The sequence below is a fragment of the Trachypithecus francoisi genome, unplaced genomic scaffold, assembly GCF_009764315.1.
Source record: "Trachypithecus francoisi isolate TF-2019V2 unplaced genomic scaffold, Tfra_2.0 Lachesis_group1, whole genome shotgun sequence".
NCBI lineage: Eukaryota > Metazoa > Chordata > Mammalia > Primates > Cercopithecidae > Trachypithecus > Trachypithecus francoisi.
Window position 1 is genome coordinate 105,138,980 of NW_022681454.1, and position 23,321 is coordinate 105,162,300.

At 39.5% G+C, this 23,321-nt stretch overlaps 1 protein-coding gene and 1 non-coding gene across 3 annotated transcripts; both read left to right on the forward strand.

Annotated features, from left to right (window-relative positions):
- Window positions 1-5,343: 5,343 nt before the first annotated feature.
- OSTC (oligosaccharyltransferase complex non-catalytic subunit) lies at window positions 5,344-23,321 on the forward strand. 2 transcript variants are annotated; one of them, XM_033214958.1, is made up of 4 exons: window positions 5,347-5,557; window positions 10,625-10,718; window positions 12,545-12,742; window positions 22,744-23,321. In XM_033214958.1, the coding sequence occupies exons 1-4, from the start codon at window positions 5,419-5,421 to the stop codon at window positions 22,760-22,762; spliced, it is 450 nt and encodes a 149-aa protein (XP_033070849.1). In that variant the 5' UTR covers window positions 5,347-5,418; the 3' UTR covers window positions 22,763-23,321. The 2 variants fall into 2 exon arrangements, with proteins under 2 accessions (XP_033070850.1, XP_033070849.1); XM_033214959.1 differs by lacking the exon at window positions 12,545-12,742 and having other exon boundaries at window positions 5,344-5,557.
- On the forward strand, window positions 6,873-6,977 carry LOC117086442. Its single transcript, XR_004438355.1, has one exon. It is a non-coding gene; the product is annotated as a U6 spliceosomal RNA (small nuclear RNA).

Below are 23,321 nucleotides of genomic sequence, written 5' to 3' on the forward strand. Positions count from 1 at the left end.
GCAGTGGTTCTAGCCAGATCAGCCTTAGCGAATGAAAGGTTGTGCACAGCTTCAGTCCCTCCTGCCATGGCCACTTTGTCTGTAGGTCCTTTGGGCAAGGTCACAAATGGATATGGAAAGAGGCTGACTGATGTCCACAGAATGGGCCATCTTGTCCACCTGATTATAAACATCTTCCTATGCAGAGATTGCTCTTTGGTAAGCACTCACATAAGGCACAAATATCTTTACATGTTGTACCCCTACAGGAAGGTCTATCCACATGCCTCTCCCCTAGACCTCCTCAGTAATTTTCCTATTGTGTTCCTTCCCATTTTTCAAACATCTAACTAAATGATTGAACTGCCCACGAATCACTGTAGATCTACAACTCTTGCTGTTCCTCCTTCCAGGCAAAATGAACAACCAGGTACACTACTAAAGTTCTACCCAATGGGAAGATTTTTCCTCACCACTTTCCTTCAGGCCTACCCTTCAAAGTGAGGCTGTTGTGCAAAGCCATCTACTTTCAGAGAGTGCCAGCACATTGTGTGGAACTATCTGTAAATCAGGCTTTTCTTCTTCTTCAGTCAACTGGTCATAGGTTGCCTGAAGGTATAATGCCATAGATACAGGTTGAGAAAGGAGACAATGTGGCAGGAATGTGGGCCATGTGCATTTAGAACTATTTTTTTGTACAATTTACTTGTACCTGCAAGATCTACTTGAGCTTGATCTCATACACAACGCTTTCATTTGATGATGGAATGTTGCTGTAGACACCCACATTTATTGGATGATAAATTAGACAATGCCAAATTGTCAAATGATGGGTAGTTCAAGTTTCATGGTAGCTTGTTGCCCATGGTCAATAGTTTAGTCTCTACTAAGGCTCAGTGGCAAGCCTGGAGTCATTTGTCAATGGAGATTATTTCTCGGCAGAGGATGACACATTGCACCAAAGCTCTAAGACTCTGTGCTGTAGTGGCTTGTCAAAAGCTTCATAAAGCATGCCTATCTACCACAGACATTACAAGTAATATTGGATCTACTGAGTTGTATGGCCCAAGTGGCAGAGCAGTTTGCTATTGAAGAACCTTTGCTTATTCAGGATCCCAGTCAAAACTAGCAGCTTATTGGATTGCTCAGCAAATACATCAAAATATTATGACCAAATGAAGTATATGTTGCCTCCCAAACTCTAAGTGTTTCATCCATTGAGCATTGTGCAGCAAATATCCTTTATTTTGAAAGAGATATTTTTTATGTGTTACGGATCACTTAACCCCAGACATTTCCCTGAGGAGACCCTGACATTTTATTGTGCTTATTTTCCATCCTCTAACATGCATTTGTCCTACCAATATATCTAGTGTAGTTGCTACTTAGATCACTGTGTCTAATTAGCATATTATCAATGCAATGTCATAGTGTGATATTCTGTGAATGAGAAGGCAATCAAGGTTCCTGCAAATCAGATTATGACAGAGCTGGAGAATTGATATAATTCTGAAATAGAGCTGTGTTGCTGAGTCTGCCAGTTGAAAGCAAACTTCTGATGATGATTTTTACCATAGGTATAAGTAGAAACAGCATTTGCCAGAACAGCTAACAGGTGCCACGAGATGTGTTGATGTGCTCCAGCAACAAAACCACAAGTGGAATAGCAGCTGCAATTGGAGTAACCGAATGATTAAATTTACAATAATCCACTGTTGTTCTCCAAGGTCCATCTTTCTTTTGCGAGGGACAAGTTAACTGAGTGAAATGTGGCAGAAATCACCACTCAGCATCTTTCAAGTCTTTGATAGCACATCAGTCACTGCAGTCACTTTAGATTTATTATTTCTGTAGGTAAAAGCAGTACTACTGGTTACACTTAGACTTTCCTACCATAAACACCCTCACTATATGGGTCAGGAAACCAATATGGTCATTCTTCCATTTGCTGAGTACATTTATCCCAATTGTACATCCCAGAACTCAGTGATCTCACTACCTCTGGAAGGAGAAGTAAAATTAGAGTAGTGATAATAGGAAACTTGTTCCATATGTGTCTCTAATATTTGAATAAATTAATTATTTTACACTGGGCATGTACCTATGTTTTACTTGCATAATTTTATTTCTTATTTTCATTATTTATTTATTTTTATGAGATGGAGTTTCTTTCTTGTTGCCCAGGTTGGAGTGCAATGGCGTGATCTCGGCTAACTGCAACCTCTGCCTCTTGGGTTCAAGCCATTCTCCTGCCTCAGCCTTGCAAGTAGTTGGGATTATAGGTATATGCCACCATGCCTGGCTAATTTTGTATTCTTTAGTAGAGATAGGGTTTCATCATGTTGGTGAGGCTGGGTTCGAACTCCTGACCTCAGGTGAGGAGTCCTCCCAAAGTGCTGGGATTATAGGCGTGAGCCACCATGCCCAGCCATTACTTGCATATAATTTTAAAAACAACCTTCAAAATGTAAAATAACTACAACAATAACACCAAACCCCACAATATTGCATTAGAAAGAGGTTTTATTTAGATCATGAGACATAATAGTGTTCCGTATTCATGCTTATACAGAACCTAGTGGGAAAGAACGTAATTCAAGAGACTGTCAACCAAACTGCAAAATGTCTTCATAAATAAAAATCCAGGTTTATATTAGTATTATTATCCTACAAAAAACAAAGCTACTAATTTCCTCTCCAACACATATTTAAATAAACAGAAATCAATAATATTTGTAGCCTTTGTAATTCTGGCTTGTTTAGAATTTGGTTAAAAACTTATTTGTGGAGCCCTCCCTCTCTTTTGACTGGCGGAACCATTTCTGACTTCAAGGCTTTTTATTAAAATGTTCTACAATGAACACAGAAAGCTTGGTAGATATCACCTTTACACTTTTTTCTTTGAATATATATTTGCTTGTGCACAGTAAGAATGATTAACATTTGCTTTTATGTGTAGCTTAAGATGACAGCTCTTCTGTATATTGTAAACTGTGTTTCTCTCAACATTTTTCCTTCTTCATCTGTAAAATAGACAACCACTGAATGATTAGATTAAATGTTTGTTTAAGGGCATGCTCTAATGCCCACTGTTATATTCATTATTTCTTTGGTTTTCAGTTACAGAGTTTATGTTATGTTTAAATAGAATATTTTTCTGTAGGAATTGTGGGTTAGGACATGGATGATAATAGATATGCATATCTTACTCATGAAAGGTCTCTTTTATGTGTGGCTTATAGAATTTTACAAACTCATGTTGAAAAATATTTCAAAGCTTAAGAGGTTAAAAAATAATAATGAATTGGTTCCTGGAGCAAACTTACTTTTTGGAAAATGATGGTAATAATTCAACATATAGATGAATGCAGTGTATTCTGACCTGGCAATTTTATTATTTATGATATAATAATACATAATATTACATAATAAAATAAGTAAGTAAATAAATAAAACAATAATAAAATAATATCAGCTAATTTTTTATTTAAAAATTATATATTAATAATTTTTATGTTTTCCACAATGTATGGAGAAATTACATGTCCCTAATATATACAGGAAGAAGGATAAGTATATAAACATATACCATCTTAAACCTCTTAAATCTATTTACTTCTACAGCAATTGCCTTTTAGGTCTCATCCAGTCACAGACTATACTATACTTTTTGAGTTTATTTCCATTCTCAGGAGTCAGTTTTGTCATATGTAAAGCAGTTATACTAGTATTTACCTAACAGAATTGTCATGAAGGGTATATAAGCACAAATGTAAATCACTTAACATAGTACCTGCCAAACAGCGGTTAATTAATGTTAGATTCCTTTTTAAGTTATAAAGGAAATTTAAAAACCTTTAATTTCGAAGTTTTTCCAAAGCAAAATATTTTTATTTTTTTCTTCATACCAAAGCAAAATATTTTAATCATTCCAAAGTGTTCCTTACTTACAAAACTGTGGGAATTTCAGAAACTTTCTGCTTTACAGTGCCCAGAGAAACTTCCTACATATAAACGCTGGTTCTGGTGTAAATGCATTCATTATTGGTGTTATCATTGGCCTTTACATAACCTAAGATTCGTGTGGCTCCGTTAAGACATAGGTAATAAGACTCTGGGGGAGACTCTCACTAATGAACTGTAAGGGTAGCAAGCCTGATCTGTACTTAGAATTGGATCCTACAATGTTTTGATAGTATTTTCATTATGGTCTTCAATTTCTTAACAATTGAGTTGTTAGCTGATCAGAAGTGCAGAATCAATACATGGCATCCTGTAAAAAAACCACGGGCTTAGTAACAAGCAAATAAAAAAATATAAAAACATTGGCTCTATAATGTGTCAGTATGCTCTGGACTTATGTAATCAGTGACTCTTAACTCTTGCTCCAAAAGGAAGTTAACATTTGTAGAGTCTTAAAAGATTATATAAAAAAGAAAAGCAAAACATTAAACAAAAAACTTTTTAGACCTTATAGTCCATCCCTAATGACTAATTCTCCATCATATATTTTCATCTATTTGGATTGTAAATGTTGCCCAGACCAGAGATGGCGGTAGCTCACACTAGGGTGGTAGTAGTGGTGGAATGGTTAGGGGCAGATGAATTGGAGATACTTCGGTAGTACGGCCAAAGAGACCTACCAATATTTGAATGCAGAAGGTCAGTTAGTAAGGAGAGAAATCCAGACGACTTTAAAATTTTTGGCCAGAATGATTTTACCTTTTACCGACATACAGATGACCATGGGAGGAGCAAAGCTGAGAGAATGAGTTATTCAAAGTAGTATTATGGTCATGCCAAGCTATCAGCATTAAGGCATCCCTGTAGAGATGTCCTGTTGACATTCGTGACCCAGGGTGAATTAAAAAAAAATTGATAACATACTACTTTAGCAGTTATTATTAATTCTTATTATTACCACGACTACATCGGGGAGTAAAAGCTCAGCAGCCTCCGGCTTTTCCTATCCCTTGAAAAAACCGCTAATATAAAACGCATTTCTATCCAAAAGTTCCCATTCATACTCCCGCTCTGGGAACCGGGAGCGCCCCCTGTCCAATCAACTTCCAAATCCCCTGCGTCAGCGAGTGGGCGGGGCTCAGCTAGGTTCTTTGGCCTCCGCTTCTCTGGCTTGGCCACGTTAGAAGTCCCATAGGTCCTTGAAAGTACACAAACACCTATATATCCATTAGAAAAATGTAGAGGACATTGTCACAATTTAAGTTTAACTAGATTAAATAATTTACAACATTTTACTCATATTATTTATTTGTTTTATTTAGTTTCTTATTTTCTTCTATGAATATAATAACCACCTCCGAGCTTTACGGATCTGCGAGTCCTTTCCGCGCGCACGCGCAGTTGTTAGGGAGGGCGGGCCTGTTTCCGGGTGGCGCGTGGGGCTTCAGGCCGAGAACGGTCCTTGCTGCCACCAACATGGAGACCTTGTACCGTGTCCCGTTCTTAGTGCTCGAATGTCCCAACCTGAAGCTGAAGAAGCCGCCCTGGTTGCACATGCCGTCGGCCATGACTGTGTATGCTCTGGTGGTGGTGTCTTACTTCCTCATTACCGGAGGTAACTCGGGCTGTCGGCTGAGGAGCAGAGAACTGACCCACCCCGGGAGGCGCATCTATTCCGCTGACTCTCAGCCCCAGGGGAAGCATCGCTCTGTCTGGATCCTTTTTGAGGGTGGAGGGGAGTTCTGGGGTCCAGAATGTTAACGTCCAAGTTTATTCGCCCTGACGCCCTGTCTTGAGAGAATTGGTGTTCTCACTCCCATTGCCTTACCTCTCCTAGCACCCCCATCCCAGGGATCCGAGTCAAATATATTTTTCAAGGCCAAATTGTTGCTCTTTTTATTGCTTACCATACGTTGTTTGATAAAGGTCCTGAGAAAGTCTAGTTTGGCCAGCTCCGCTTCCATGGTTCGTTATTTGATAAAGGTCCTGGGAAAGTCTAGTTTGGCCAACTCCGCTTCCATGGTTAGTCAGGAGCTTGTGGGACTTTTAAACTTGTCTTTGCCCTGGAATCTTGGAAGAGACTTGACAATCTTTAGTTTTGTTAGTTCAGACCTACGGTCCTGTGTTGCCTTTTGCATGACCTACAATAAATATGAATGGAATTTTCCGAAATCACAGGTTTGATAAATATTTGGGATCGGAGATGAGATTTGCAGACTCTACTGTGTTTCAGTGGGCAGAAGTTGAGAATTTTAAAAAATAAGATAAATAGCATTACTATTAAACGCTTCTGAATTATCTGTCATCTTATTCTGTCCTTTTCAAATAGAAAATTGCAAAGGGGCGTTGCCTTATGTGCTGGTGAGTTGGCAATCCGGCTGGTCTTTTCAGAGCCACTACCCTTTCAGGCCACAGTTCCAAGATTTACTTAGAACTGTGCTACTGTGTACATTTAGATTTGGGGAAGTGGTGTACTTAACTTGGAAATTATAAAATTAATTTAGATTTTGGGAAGTGGTGTACTTAACCTGGAAATTATAAAATTAAAGCTACGGATTTGGGACAGTAAAAGTAGTTCTACTTTTAAGAGAGTGGCCATATATTGTTATTTTCATAGATGTTTTGTGAGAATAGTTGGCACTGAAGGGGGGCATTCAAACTTAGAGAGCTGAGTTCTAGAAGTCACCTTTGAATTTACCCCCTTTCCCCAATCTAGAATAGTGAGAATTAACTATGTTCCTTTGAATAAATTACATTTAAATATTTGAGTTACATTTAAATACTTTTTTGGTAACAAGATACTATCTAGCATTGCATTAGCATTAACCATTAACATCTAGTTAATAGCTACTGTACTGAATAAACAAAATTTAAAATGCGTGTGGCTTTTAAAAATAAATAATATAGAGTAATTCAGTGTTTTTATTGAGTGCTCGCTTCGGCAGCACATTACTAAAATTGGAATGATAGGGAGAAGATTATCATGGCCTCTGTGCAAGAATGACTCTCAAATTCGTGAAGTGTTCCATATTTTTACAGTTCACGAAGGTCGTTAGACCAAAAAAAGTCATTATTCGATAATGATAATGAATATGCTAGTTTCTTTCCTGTAACCCTTACTTCCCTTGGAGTCGAATTCTTTGCAAGAAGCCTCAGTTTTCTTTGTGGCCCTCTTTTTTTCCCTGTTGATTATTGTAATGGGGAGATCTCTGTCCCAACCATTGAGGGAAAGTGGAAAGGATGCCTTTTAGTGGCCAGGTCTGTGAGGTATCTTGTATGATGAATTGGTTTTGCCATTGGAAGGGAAGAAGTCTCGTCTAAAAACTGAGTGCACCTTTACAAATAAACTATTTGTTGCTGACAAATAGTCAGCAAATAGATATTGAGTCCCTGTTAAGTTCCAGGCACTAGGTCCTGGAGATAATAGAACAAAACATAAGGACCCTGACCTCCTGAAGCTTATAATGTCATGGTTGAGACATGTTAAATGTCACATAATTTTTTTGCCCGTTAAAAATGGTCACAAAAACAGGCCAGGTGCAGTGGCTCACGCTTATAATCCAATGCTTTGGGAGCCTGAGCCAGTTGGATCATTTGAGCCCAAGAGTTCGAGGCCAGCCTGGGCAACATGGTGAAACCCTGTCTCTACTAAAAATACAAAAAATTAGCCAGGCGTGGTGTTACACGCCTGTAGTCCCAGCTACTTGTGAGGCTGAGGCAGGAGAATTTCTTGTAACCAGGAGATGAAGGTTGTAGTGAGCCAAGATCGTGTCACTGCACTCCAGCCTGGGCGATGGAGCAAGGCCCTGTTTCAGAAACAAAAAACAAACTCCAAAATTAGCCAAGCTTGGTGGCGCACACCTGTAGTCCCAAGTAGCTGGGACTACAGTGCAGGAGTTTGAAGTGGGAGGATTGCCTGAGCCTGGGAAGCTGAGGCTGCAGTAAGCTGTGATGGCACCACTGCACTGCAGCCAGGGTGACAGAGCAAGACCCGACCCTGTCTCAAAAAATAAAAACAAGGCCGGGCGAGGTGGCTCAAGCCTGTAATCCCAGCACTTTGGGAGGCCGAGACGGGCGGATCACGAGGTCAGGAGCTCGAGACCATCCTGGCTAGCATGGTGAAACCCCGTCTCTACTAAAAATACAAAAACTAGTCGGGCGAGGTGGCGGGCGCCTGTAGTCCCAGCTACTTGGGAGGCTGAGGCAGGAGAATGGCGTAAATCCGGGAGGTGGAGCTTGCAGTGAGCTGAGATCCGGCCACTGCACTCCAGTCCGGGCGACAAAGCGAGACTCCGCCTCAAAAAAAAAAAAAAAAGAAAGAAAGAAAGAAAGAAAAAAAAATAAAAATAAAAACAAACAAAAAAATGGTTACAAATACGGTGAAAGAAAAGAACAAGAGGTTTTTGAGAAAATAAAGGGAGTTGGAAGCATCATCTGGATTGGATTGGATTAGATGTGATTCCTTAGGAAATGATATGTAAGCCAAAATCTGAAGAGTTCAGGGAAAGGATATGCTAGGCAGAGGGAAAAGTAGGGCAAATGTGAGACCAAGAGACCAATTAGGTGGCCTTTGTAGTTGACATGGACTATACAAGGTTTATAGTAGTGGAGATTAGGATAATATAATGAAAGATATGTTGGAAGTAGATTCAGTAGGTCTTGAATTTACTGGGTGTAGGGGAAGAATGAAGTGGGAAGGAATCTTACAGGTTTCTGGTTTGAGCATCTGAATAGATGGAAGTATCATTTCCTGAGATTGAAAAAACAAAGTTTTTGGTGGAAAATGGTGCACCAGAGGTTTTTTTGGGGTAAAATTAGTTGGATATGTCAAATGTACAGATGGGAGTCTAGACCTGAAAAAAGAGGCCTGTGTTGAAGTTCCAGACATTTCTGGAACTCCCATGAGACATTGAAGAGCATAGGCAAAGTCCCTGTTCTTGAGGAGCTTACATGTAATTCTAGTGGTACTGGCATTATTTTAGAGGCCTTGGCACATCACACTGAGAGTCTTTAGCACATGAAATTGAAAGCCCTGGGAGTTCATTTTGAAGAAAAGTAGAAGAGGACAGTGGACTAATCCCTGAGGGCCTCCAACATTTAGTGGTTTTATAAAAGAAGAGGCCCAATAGAGAGGTAGCAAGAAACCATGAAGAGGAATATCACAAAAGCCATAAGAAGAGGTGTTTTTCAATAAATCAGTTTAGTAAACTGGATTGAGTGCTTCTGAGAAGTCTCCTAAGATGAGAACTGAAAAGTGTCCTTTGAATTTGACAACATGGAGATCATTGGTGACCTTAGAAAGAGCGGTATCAGTGGTTGCAGAAGCGAGATTGGATTGAGTTGAAGCATGAAGGGTAAGTAAGAAAGGGGAGATGGCAAGTTTGCCTAAGTTTTTCCAGAAGAAAGTCTGACTCCCTTTCAAAACACAAAGATAGAAATAGCATGTTAGCTAGGAGGATCTGAAGTCAAGGAGGGTTGATATAGGGAAGGAGAGCTTGAAAATACAGGAGAGAGGAGAGATACTCAAAGGAATGAAGTCCCTGAGAGTCCAAGTGGGAATGGACTCCTGATAGTTGCAGAAGAGATCCCACATAATAGGAGGTGGGAATATTCCTCTATGTAGCTGGAAAGGAAGAGGTGAAGATGGATGCAGGTACCAGGTATTTGTAGATTTGGTGGGGAAAAGACAAGGGAATTCCTATAGGATTGTTTTGTCAGGCTAGGATAAGGGAGATAGGCTTGTTATGCTTTAAAAAAGCTGGAGATGAAGATGTTTGAGAACAGTGGAGAAGGTAGAGTAGATGTTGACAGTGGGAGACTGAGAAAACTATTAGTGTTGATCAACATTAATATTAATGATCACGATGACATTATGACATAATGGTGGACATTAATGTTAATGATTATGAATCTCTAGTGTTGCCATTCTACCTGATGGCATGGTTTTAAAATGGCCCCTTGTTTTACCTTTAAGCAATTTCTCTAGTTATTTTTCAATTTATAGAAACAAATCTAAGTATATCTGAGACAATTTTTGTGAACTGAAGTAGAGCCTTTCATTTGAAATCTCCTTTATACTAAAGTCATTCCTAAGTATTAGCAACTGTTATTGGATGAATTTCCTTTATGAAATTTGTACTTCATTTAGATATCATATTGTTTTCGAAGTAATTCTAAAACATTGAGTTGAATGTCTGAATGATTTTTCAGAACTTTAGATTGGTTGGGCCACATTTGGTTCTAATAATACAATCAAAACATTCATATTTAAATGAACCTTGGCCTGGTGCAGTGGCTCACACCTGTAATCCCAGTACTTTGGGAGACTGAGGGAGGTGGATCACCTGAGGTCAGGAGTTCAAGACCAACCTGACCAATATGGTGAAACCCCATCTCTACTAAAAATACAAAAATCAGCTGGGCGTGGTGGTGGGCGCCTGTAGTCCCAGCTACTTGGGAGGCTGAGGCAGGAGAATTGCTTCAACTTGGGTGGCGGAGTTTGCAGTAAGCCAAGATGGCACCATTGCACTCTCAGCCTGGGCGACAGAGTGAGACTGTGTCTCAAAAAAAAAAAAGAAAAAGAAAAAAAGAAGTAAATGAACCTTAAGAGGCAATGAAAACTAAAATCCTGTTTTCAAAAATTAGGAATACAATCTAATCTGTTCTGTTGTCTTTCTTATAGGAATAATTTATGATGTTATTGTTGAACCTCCAAGTGTTGGCTCTATGACTGATGAACATGGGCATCAGAGGCCAGTAGCTTTCTTGGCCTACAGGTAAAAGATACCTTTTTGAATGATTTGGTGGTGGGAAAGAAGGTTGCTGGGGTATGCCTGCTTATTTAAAAATAGAGTAAAACCTATGGGATCCATCTATATTTAGACAACAGCTGTTTAAAAATGCTGAATTCTGAAATGGCAGAAAGTGAGTCAACAACAAGAGTATATTATTTATTAAGAAATAAGATATTTCATAATGATTGATATATCACCAATTTACAGTGGGATGTCAGTGTAAACTACATTTACAGATTGTTTTAGGGGTCAGCGAACTATAGCTGCTGTTTTTTTTTCCCAAAAAAAGTTTTATTGGAGGTAAACATGCCCATGTGTTTGTATGTGATCTGTGGGCTGTTTTTAAGCTACAGTGGCTGAGTTGAGTAAGTATGACACAAACCATATAGCCTGCAAGCCTAAGATATTTACTATATGGGTATTTAAGAAAATATTTTTGAACTATACCCTGGTCTATACCATTAAATAACAAAAATAGTTTTGAGACTTGAGGGTTCTGTTTCAGCAGTGAAACCCCATTGCAGTGTGGTTTTGTTCACCTAAACAATGCTTATATTGCTTTCTAAAATTTACTTGATAAATATCTAGCTAAACATAGCTATATGTTTATATTTGCAGTAATGCTATTTATGCATAGAATATTTCTGGAAAGATTTATTGTTATTCTCTGTGGATGGGAGTTAATGACAGGTTGATGGTAGCGAGGTTTTTCATAGTGCCCTCTTTCATGCTGTTTGAATTTTGAACCTGGTGCATATATTGTGTTTTCAATGAAAACAATTGACCAAAAAAAAGCCCTCTTTACATATGCCTATGTGTAATCATCCCTTTAATGAGAAATTTTCTTTTTGAGGTCCCTGAACTATGAGAATTTGATAGAAGCTCTGTATCCCTAGAAAAATCACACACACACACACACACACACACACTCATTTACATATAATTACAGGGGTTTGTGGCTCACTGAAGTTCTTATGGGGCCCATGGAGCCTTATTTAAGAACACTTTCTTTTTGAAATATTTCCATTTGAAACAGGAAGTTTATTATTAACATAAAACTTCAAGAAACACATCTCACCAATTCAAAATTAGTTTGAAATTGATAGTAGAAATTTAAATAGCATAACTTTTTTAAAAACAGCTAACTTAGACTGGGTGCAGTGGCTCACGTCTGTAATTCCAGCATTTTGGGAGGCCAAGGTGGGCGGATCACAAGGTCAGGAGGTTGAGACTATCCTGGCTAACCCGGTGAAACCCTATCTTCACTAAAAATACCAAAAATTAACCAGGTGTGATGGCACCTACCTGTAGTCCCAGCTACTCAGGAGGCCAAGGTAGGAGAATAGATTGAATCTGGGAGGTGGAGGATACAGTGAGACGAGATTGCGCCACTGCCCCCTAGACTGGGTGACAGAGCAAGACTCTGTCTCAAAAAAAAAAAAAAAGCTAAGCTGAAGTTCTGGGTAAAGCGTTCATATACATAAAATATGAGCATTTTATATAAACAGTTGTGTTAATTGAGGTTTTACAACTGTTTTTGAATGTGAATTCCGTGATGACAAATATTTTTATCTGTTTTATTCATTGTTGTATCTCCCAGAACCTAAAACAGTACTTGCTACCTAATAGACTCAATAAATATTTGTTGAATGGACAGATGACTATCCAGAGGTATAGTAAAATAGTTGTAAGGGTAAGAATAAGAAATATAGCACAAAAATGTTTTAGTACAAAACGGAGATAGGAATTTTAACTTAGGGAAACATTTCTATTTATTATCTTCCTATGGTCATTCTTTTCTTTTCCAGAGTAAATGGACAATATATTATGGAAGGACTTGCATCCAGCTTCCTATTTACAATGGGAGGTTTAGGTTTCATAATTCTGGACCGATCGAATGCACCAAATATCCCAAAACTCAATAGATTTCTTCTTCTGTTCATTGGATTCGTCTGTGTCCTACTGAGTTTTTTCATGGCTCGAGTATTCATGAGAATGAAACTGCCGTAAGTTATTTGTGTAATCAGCAACTTATGTTGCAAATTGGTAAAATGATTACCTGGAAAACGTAAAGTCATAGGAGATTTAATTTAACTTTCGTTTACATGGGTGAAAAATCCAGAAACCAAATATATTTGTGACTTGGTCAGGTTATAGCTATAGCTAATAAAAACTGAAACTAATAGATCTTCTTAGTTGTTATCCCCATGAATGTTCATGAGAAAATTTAGTTACTTTGTCCTGGCATCAATGACTGAAGATAGTCATTGTTTCTTTTTTTTTTTTTTTTTTTGAGACTGAGTTTCACTCTTGTTGCCTAGGCTGGAAATGCAATGGCACGATCTTGGCTCACTGCAACCTCTGCCTCCCGGGTTCAAGCGATTCTCCTGCCTCAGGCTTCTGAGTAGCCGAGATTACAGGCATGCACCACAGCACCCAGCTATTTTTTGTATTTTCAGTAGAGATGGGGTTTCACGTTAACCAGGCTGGTCTTGAAGTCCTGACCTCAGGTGATCCTCCTGCCTCGGCCTCCCAAAGTGCTGGGATTATAGGCGTGAGCCACCGCGCCCTGCCGCCATTGTTTCTTTAAAATGCCTTTTGGCTAATCTGTAACACAGGATTCCATTAGTATTAATGGTAGGGAATAGCTTCAAATCATTCATTGTTAGTGTTCTTTGAATATTGGTGGGAAGAAATTATGCCGTGTATGGGAAAGGAGAATTATTGCCCTTCAAAAAGATAGGAAAAGGATGTTTATATATTTTTGTGTGTGTGTGTTTAATGTGTATTTAAAGATTATTTTGATTCAGAAAACTTTTCAGTATCTTTAGATGAAAAATAAAATGGTTTATGGCATCTTTCATAATTCTGTTTGTGATTATTTGAAATATGAACAAATTCACATTTCCATATATACTGATTTAACCTATAGATGCATTAGTAAGTACAGTAATGACAGGAAATTTGGGCAAGCATACCGCAAAGATTAGCTCTTAGTATTTTATTTTTTTGGAACTGTGTTAAACATCAAGTGCCAACTATATTGATTTCTTAATGTGTTTGAATTTTACAAATTCACTTGTTCTGTGACTTAACCTGTCCATTGTCTGTAACACACCTGGGGTAGAATGGGCAAAAGTACTTATCCCACAATCATCATGTTCCCATTTTAGTCCTGGCGAGATGGGAGGGACAGCATGAAGGTCTTTGTCAGCTGAATATCCCTGTGGCCATCCAGCTGCCTCAGTTTCCTCTGGCAGCAGCTCCTTTTTTTTTTTGAGACGGAGTCTAGCATTGTTGCCCAGGCTGGAGTGCAGTGGTGCAATCTCGGCTCACTGCAACCTCCACCTCCCAGGTTCAAGTGATTCTCCTGCCTCAGCCTCCCAAGTAGCTGAGATTACAGCCTCAGCCTCCTGAGTAGCTGGGATTACAGGCCCCCACCACCACGCCTGGCTAATTTTTTGTATTTTTAGTAGAGACAAGGTTTGACTATGTTGGCCAGGCTATTCTGGAATTCTTGACCTCATAATCCACCTGCCTCAGCCTCTCACAGTGCTGGGATTATAGGCGTGAGCCACTGTGCCCATCCAGCAGCTCTTATTTTCATTTGGGGAAGACATTTCTGGCCATTGGCTAAGTTGTATGAAGACTAAGGTACTCCAGCCTCTTCTTTTTGTTCCTTGTTTTTTGCTCCTAGTAGAAGTAAGTCACCATAGCCTGGTAAGGTATACTGGTATAGAAAAGACTGAAGCTTTCATTAGCAGAGCAAGAAAAGAGGAGACTCCCAGATAGAATAAAGAGGTAATTGAAAGGCTTATGCCTGTAATCCCAGCACTTTGGGAGGCCGAGGCGAGCAGATCACGAGGTCAGGAGATCGAGACCATCCTGGCTAAAACGGTAAAACCCTGTCTCTACTAAAAATACAAAAAACTAGCCGGGCATGGTGGCAGGTGCCTGTAGTCCCAGCTACTCGGGAGACTGAGGCAGGAGAATGGCGTGAACCCAGGAGGCGGAGCTTGCTGAGATTGTGCCACTGCACTCCAGCCTGGGCAACAGAGCGAGACTCTTAACAACCTAAACAAAAGAAACCTTTGGAGGCATGTGTCAGAAGAGAAAATGTCCTGGTTTTGCTTATAGAATCAGATTTGTTCTCCTTCTACCTACTGTTTTCATTCTACATAGTGTTTTCCTTCTTTATAGTTTTAGGTCCTCTTCCTAGGAATGAGTCTTTTAAGAAAATAGGTGTTTATCTTTTAGCTCTGGCATTTGACTGTCAGGATAATAGAGCTATCTCCTACTGACAGAAAAGCTTTGACAAGTGTTTAATACTCTGAATTGCCTTCATCTTACTTTTGCAATCATTTATGTGAACATTGGTCTTCCTATCCACATTCTTTTTTTTTTTTTGAGACGGAGTCTCGCTCTGTCGCCCAGGCTGGAGTGCAGTGGCCGGATCTCAGCTCACTGCAAGCTCTGCCTCCTGGGTTCACACCATTCTCCTGCCTCAGCCTCCCAAGTAGCTGGGACTACAGGTGCCCGCCACCTCGCCCGACTAGTTTTTTGTATTTTTTAGTAGAGACGGGGTTTCACCGTGTTAGCCAGGATGGTCTCGATCTCCTGGCCTTGTAATCCACCCATCTCGGCCTCCCAGAATGCTGGGATTACAGGCTTGAGCCACCGCGCCCGGCCCCTATCCACATTCTATAGGCTAGTATGTAACACTGTTGACTAAATCCAAACTTCAGGCTAGGGAAAAAGGGTATACTTTCTTAGTTTCAGTTGTAGATTATGTTTAGATCTAATCAAAACAGGACAGTGGTCCAAACAGAAAATTGCTACTTTCTGTATCTTGTTATGCAACTAAATCTAGGATTTGAATTTTTAAGAAGAATTTATGGTTCCCTTTGTGATATCATTTCTCATTTGCAGCTCCTAATGCCTGGTACCTTGGGTATGGAGTGGGGAGAGACAATGGACAGTTTTATATCAGACATGGAAGTAATGATACTACCTTTCCCGGAATATTTGCAGGCCCCAGAGGAGATGATGAGCAAGGACTATTGTCCTGTATTACACACAACAGGGTGTGGTTACTATCTCAGCAAGGAAAGGGTGTATCTTTCTTCTTTCACGAAAATTATCTATGATGACCTAACAGTTTGATTGTAGTGAGTGGAATAACCACAGCAATAAAAAAGATGTCAAAAAAACACCAATAGCCACTGGTTTTTCCAAATCAACTAAGTTTCTGGCATCTGAGATAAGGATGGCTGTATCATAAGATGCACCATGATAGCCTCCAGGGTGGAATTCTTTTTTACAAAGATGTTACCTTTAGCAAGAGATGCCTTTGAAAAGGAGAAAACAGTAGCACTGAAACAGTATTACTGGTTCTGTTTTCTGATTTATGCTTTTTTGAGACCTGATGTTCCCCCTATTGATATAATTTTACTAATTAAAACGTGTTTTATTTGATGTCTTGACTTTTGAAGAAACGTGGATGCTAATAAAATGAATGACTGTTGGCCGGGCGCAGTGGCTCAGGCTTGTGATCCCAGCATTCTGGGAAGCCGAGGTATGCACATCACTTGAGGTTAGGAGTTCAAGACCAACCTGGCCAACATGGTGAAACCCAGTCTTTACTAAAAAATAAAAAAGTTAGCTGGGTGTGGTGGTACACGCCTGTAATTCCAGCTATTTGGGAAGCTGAGGCACGAGAATTGCTTGAACCCAGAAGGCAGAGGTTGCAGTGAGTCTAGATTGTGCCACTGCATTCCAGGCTGGGTGACAGAGTGGGACTCCATCTCAAAAAAAAAAAAAAAAAAAGAATGACTGTTTATTAACTTTGCACACATAACAGTACATTTAAAAGGAAAAAATTAAACCATAGTCCCTAGTATTTTTATTAGTACAGTCTCAAAGGAGTAGTTTTCATTGTGAAAATAAAAATGTCCTGATATAAGTTTTGAGGTAACGTATGTTAAATCTGTATGTATGCGTCTGTATGTTTGCTGCATTTTAAATATACATAGACTCAAAGAAAATGATGTTTGGTTACTGAGTAGAAGACTGGTATGAGTTTGAACTTGGTTCTTCTGAAAAATAATGAATCTTCATTAGATTGTCTTTAGCGTCTACTCTTAGGGCAGCTTTAACTTTAAAGCAGAATCTTTTTCTTTTCTTTTCTTTTCTTTTTTGAGACAGAGTCTTGAGTGCAATGGCGTGGTCTCGACTTACTACTACCTCTGCCTCCCAGGTTCAAGCCATTCTCCTGCCTCAGCCTCCCAAGTAGCTGGGATTACAGGCATGCTCCACCACGCCAGGCTAATTTTTATATTTTTGGTAGAGACGAGGTTTCGCCATGTTGGCCAGGCTGGTCTCGAACCCCTGACCTCAAGTGTTCTGCCTGCCTTGGCCTCCCAAAGTACTGGAATTACAGGTGTGAGCCACCAAAAGCAGAATCTTAAAAAAAATAAAAATAAAAGGTGGCCTGTGGTGGCATGGTAATACCCTAAAATCAGGCAAGGTGTTCAACTGGAGATGGAGGGATGGGTTCCTACATTCAGGCAAATTTGTTATAGAGCTGTATAAAACTAGTTGAAATAGAGTCTATCATATAATTGAGGACAAAAGGCCTGCCTTGTTTCAGCTGGCAAAAATGGCTTTTTAGCAATTTCACCTAGTGTTTATTAAGCTTGAGAAGAAAAGCTAAGGAGCTTCTGGATAAATCCTGAGATCATGAGATCAGTTCAGAAAACAAGTTCTCTTAAAGGGAGAAAGGAATAAAAAATATGAATGTAATACTATTTAAACTAACATCATTTAGAGAATGATATGATGCAAATATGTGATTCCATGTAATTGAAAATACATAAATACTAAAACATTGTATTCGTTTTTGACAGACCTCTTTCTAAAGTGTTTGTTGTATTACATGTTAACACTCACATTTGTATGTAGCAAATATTTATTATTTGATAACTATTATTTGCTGGACACTGTGAGATTAAGCATAATTTAACCTTCTCCACTGAGGGTCATTTTACCTTTCTGTTATGCATAGTACTACTATTCAGTTTTGTTGATTTCACTGACCTGTCACTTCTCATGGCAATCAGTATATACCTATTGTAATTTCATCCTTTCCCTCTTCTTCTTTTCAGTTTGCTGGTTATTCTATGACTTGAGGGAATAGTTAGCCTAGCTATTAATTGCCTTTTAAATCAGTCCTGGCTGAAGGAGAGCTTAATGGCTTGGCTTTGTAACCATACTTTCAGATGTTTGAGAGTCTCTTTGATTTCCTTCCAGATTTGGAGCTGTATTTTAGAGAATTAAGACTGTAGAGAAACTGGCAGCTGGATTGTTTCAGTGGCTAAAAAGCTTATATCCAAAGTTCATTTTTAGCAAATAAGGGAGGTAATTCATTCTAAAGAAACAAAACATTTGTACAGCTGTTGAGGACAGTGTGTAGTAGAGAGGGTGAGGAATTTGGAGTCCAGTTTCGGCCTGCCAATTAATAGCTCTGAGACTTTGGATTAGTTCTGTGAACTCTCTTGGCCTCAGGTTCCAAACCTGTTAAATGAAGTATAATAATATACCTTGGGGAGTTACAGTTGTCAAGATTAAATGAGAAGGTGTGCTCTGAAGCATAATGTAAGTGTTAATCAATGTCAGTGGTTTCATTCTAAAGATAGAGTCCTAAAAGTTCTATGTCTCAAGTTAGATTATGGCCACAGTTTCAAAAATAAATGAATAAACCATTACTGTTTTTGTTTTCTTTTGTTTTGAGATGGAGTCTCGCTCTGTCACCCAGGCTGGAGTGCAGTGGCGCGATCTTGGCTCACTGCAAACTCCGCCTCCCGGGTTTACGCCATTCTCCTGCCTCAGCCTCCCTGGTAGCTGGGACTACAGATGCCTGCCACCACGCCCAGCTCATTTTTTGTATTTTTAGTAGAGACGGGGTTTCACTGTGTTAGCCAGGATGGTCTCGATCTCCTGACCTCGTGATCCGCCTGCCTTGGCCTCCCAGAGTGCTAGGATTACAGGCGTGAGCCACCGTGCCCAGCATGAATAAACCATTACTGTTTCTAAAAGAAGAAGGTGAGGTTTCCATTTCTAGGAACATTGGAGTAGGTAGTAGAAAAGGCATGAGGAGACTTGTGTTTTAATGCCGGTTCTGTTCTTTTCTGGTCTTGTGATTTTGAGCAAAGCACTCAATTGTTGTCACACTCTTCAACTATAGAATGAGACTAATCCTTGTTTCACACACCTTTTTAAGATTGTTGCAAGGGTTAAATGCAATAATGAATGTGGTAGTGTTTTGAGAACTTTCTGTTAGTGCTAACCTAGCACAGTGCTTGCCTTAATATACAGAGGCACTAAGTGATTATTGAAAGAATAGCCTTAAAGATTAAATAGAAGGTCCTTCATGGTGACTTCTCCTGTCTCTAGTTGGTTTTTGAGTACTTGATTTACTTTTTATTGTATTTATCTACAATTTTATTTATGTAAAATTCTCACAGGCCTGAATATAAGATTATGAAATTTTCTGGGTCCTGAGAGGGGGCTAAATGTTTGAGTATATATTATAGTTAGTATATTTCAACAATTTTATTTTTATTTCCTACCAAGAAGTATAGTAATGTATTTGTTCTTCTTTTCTTTTTTCTAACATGGTATCTTTATAGCATTATAATATTTCTTAGTATCTCCAAAATTGTCCTTAAGGTAAAAACTACTTTAAGTTTGGCAGCTTTGAACAGGACATGTCTATTTAAATATTCTTTTCTATCTAAATATAGGTTGACAAACATAGGTCACCCACTAGTTGCAAGGAAGGATACCATAATATATAGCTGTATTAAGAGATAGAATACAAAGTGTATATTCATATATAGGTATATGCAAATGATAAGAAGTTACTCCTAATGAGTCCTTAGTATCCTTGTTTCATAGTGTAAGCTAGCTGTTGGGTAACTTCTACTATAAAGTGTAAATATTAGTGGATGCTTGCTTGAACCTTTTTTTTTTTTCTTGTGAAGCTTATGTTTTAAAGTATCCTTTTTGTGACACATCAGGCATTATAGTAGCAAATTTATGTGAGGTCTTTAAAGTCAATGTATATATCCAAAGAACCTTTTAATTTTTAATTTTTTTTCTTTCTTTCTTTTTTTTTTTTGCGGGGGACAGAGTCTGGCTCTGTTGCCAGGCTGGAGTGCAGTGGCACGATCTCGGCTCACTGCAGCCTCCGCCTCCCGGGTTCAAGCAATTCTCCTGCCTCAGCGTCCTTAGTAACTGGGACTACAGGCGTGCACCACCACACCCAGCTAATTTTTGTACTTTTAGTAGAGACGGGGTTTCACCATGTTGGCCAGGATGGTCTCAATCTCTTAATCTCATGATCCGCTCACCTTGGCCTCCCAAAGCGCTGGGATTACAGGCGTGAGCCACTGTGCCCCGCCAAACCTTTTTATTTTTAAATTTTTGTTCAGTTTTGGATTTGGGAGGAGGTGAGAAGTATTGGGTTGTAAAGGTGGTTGTGTTAGATGAAAGTTCTCTTTATTCAAAGTGTGGATTGGCCAGGCTGATATAGCAGAAAGAAAAGAGTGTATGAGTTCTAGGTTGATTGCATTAGCTGAACATAAGTCTAAGTCATACAGGTAGTCAAGTGAGTTCAGAAGCTGAAAGGGAGGGAAGTCACGTTCTTGAGTGTTTGCTGTGTGCCAAGCACTGGAGGAGACCTAAGTATTATCAGTAGTTTATAAATCCTACGTTACCAGTGAAGAAACTTGGGACTCTAAAAATAGCAGCTAAAACTCTTTGAGGTAACTCCATTTTACAGATGAGGAAACTGAGTGAGGTTTGCCAGGCTCACGCAGTAAGTGGTAGAGGCAGGGTCAAAAGGAGAGGTGTTCTGAAGCTGTCAGTAAGTGTAGGGTGTTGTAAACCTTCCCCCCACCTTTTTTTTTTGTGAGATGGAGTTTCACTCTCTTCGCCCAGGCTGGAGTGCAGTGGCGCAATCTCGGCTCACTGCAACCTCTGCCTCCTGGGTTCAAGCAATTCTCCTGACTCAGCCTCCCAAGTAGTTGGGATTACAGGCGTCTGTCAGCACGCCCAGCTAATTTTTGTAGTTTTAGTAGACGTGGGGTTTTGCCATGTGACCAGGCTGGTTTCAAACTCCTGACCTGGTGCTCCACCTGCCTCAGCTTCCCAAAGTGCTGGCATTACAGGTGTGAGCTACCGTGCCCGGCCCAGTAAACCCTTTCTTAATGTGGATACTTGTACATAATTTTTCGATTTTTTTTCCTGATCCTGTAGATTCTTAATTAATAATAGACTTTAAGGGTTTATTGCCAAAGGAAAGGTTTGGAACTTTTATAACACCAGATTTAATGCTTTAATTTAAAGGGGATTTCAGGGCCTAACTTGCACATTTAATAAAAGGATCTCCTGTTTGACCAGCATGAAGTTGGACCTTACCAGCAGGTGCAGCTAAAGCTCCTAACTGTTATCCAGACATTTCCTGAAGTATTAGAGGTTCATGGGCAGATGTTTGTACACACTGTTTTTTGAAGTCTCAAAGGCTCACCTCCCAGTCCTAAATAGCTTCTGATTTTCCCACTTCTCTTCTGGTAATATTAGAGTTTTTAGAAATCCAAACCAGTTTCTTTCCATAAAAAAAGTTTGATTTTTGTTGCACTTCTGAGAGCCCAAAATAGATTGATTCTGACTCTTTTTTTTTTTTGAGACGGAGTCTCGCTATCACCCAGGCTGGAGTGCGGTAGCCGGATCTCAGCTCACCGCAAGCTCCGCCTCCCGGGTTCACGCCATTCTCCTGGCTCAGCCTCCGTAGTAGCTGAGACTACAGGCGCCCGCCACGTCGCCCGGCTAGTTTTTTGTATATTTTTTAGTAGAGACGGGGTTTCACCGTGTTAGCCAGGATGGTCTCGATCTCCTGACCTCGTGATCCACCCGTCTCGGCCTCCCAAAGTGCTGGGATTACAGGCTTGAGCCACCGCGCCCGGCCTGATTCTGACTCTTGACTTTAACTTTTAGATAACATTTTCTTTTCTTTACTTCCTTTTCTTATTCTGTGTTGTTTAGCACATTGCTTTGTAACTTTAAGAGGGAAGGGCCAGGCGCTGTGTCTCACACCTGTAATCCCAGCACTTTTGGGAGGCTGAGGTGGATGGATTACCTAAGGTTGGGCGTTTGAGACTAGCCTGGCCAAGACAGTGAAACCCCGTCTCTACTAAAAATAGAAAAAGTTAGCTGGGTGTGGTTGGCGGGCGCCTGTAATCACAGCTACTTGGGAGGCTGAGGCAGGAGAATTGCTTGAACCCAGGAAGCGGAGGTTGCAGTGAGCTGAGATTGTGCCATTGCACTCCAGCCTGGGCAACAAGAGCAAAACTCTATCTCAAAAAAAAAAAAAAAAAAAACTTTGCTGGGCTTCACGCCTGTAATCCCAGCACTTTGGAAGGCTAAGGCAGGCAGATCACCTGAAGTCAGGAGTTCCAGACCAACCTGGCCAACATGGTGAAACCCCATCTCTATAAAAATACAAAAGTTAGCCAGGTGTGGTGGTGTGCACCTGTAATCCCAGCTACTTGGGAGGCTGAGGCAGGAGAACCACTTGAACCCGGGAGGCGGAGGTTGCAGTGAGCTGAGATCACACCATTGCACGCCAGCCTGGTCAACAAGAGCAAAACTCCGTCTCAAAAAAAAAAAAAAAGAGAAAAAGAGGGAAGGATAGTAGAACTGAGGCTCAGTAATTTATTTTATTTGTATATTGGGGTGAGGGGGGCAAGATATGAAGTAAGGACCATAATGAAGAACATGGAGTTATATTTTTGGATTGTATATATTTTGGATTGTATATATTTTTGGATTGTATATATTTTGGATTACTTTATATCATAAAGAATTTGTTTTGGCATTTTGAAATAGTATAATAATAATATAAAAACAATTCTTTTCACTTTTTGTGCTGATAATTGTATTTCTGCAGGGGTTATCTGATGGGTTAGAGTGCCTTTGAGAAGAAATCAGTGGATACTGGATTTGCTCCTGTCAATGAAGTTTTAAAGGCTGTACCAATCCTCCAGTATGACATGTGGAAAAGAATGAAGAGCAGCAGTAATAGAAATATCTAGTGAAAGGAAGCGTATTGAAGCTTGCACTAGAATTTCTTCTTGGTATTAAAGAGACAAGTTTATCACAGTATTTTTTTTTCCTGCTGACCTATTGCTATACCAACAATGTTGAGTGGCATTTTCTTTTTAGTTTTTCATTTCTTAAAGAAAATATATTCCATATCTACAACTATCATATCAAATAAAGTGATTGTTTTTTACAACCCCCTTAACATTTTTTGGAGATGACATTTCTGATTTTCAGAAATTAACATAAAATCCAGAAGCAAGATTCCATAAGCTGAGAACTGTGGACAGCTGATCAGCTTTTCCTATGGTGCTTTGCCTTTAACTAGAGTGTGTGATGGTAGATTATTTCAGATATGTATGTAAGACTGTTTCCTGAACAATAAGATTAATGAAAGGAGCAGAAATAAATACTTTTTCTAATTAA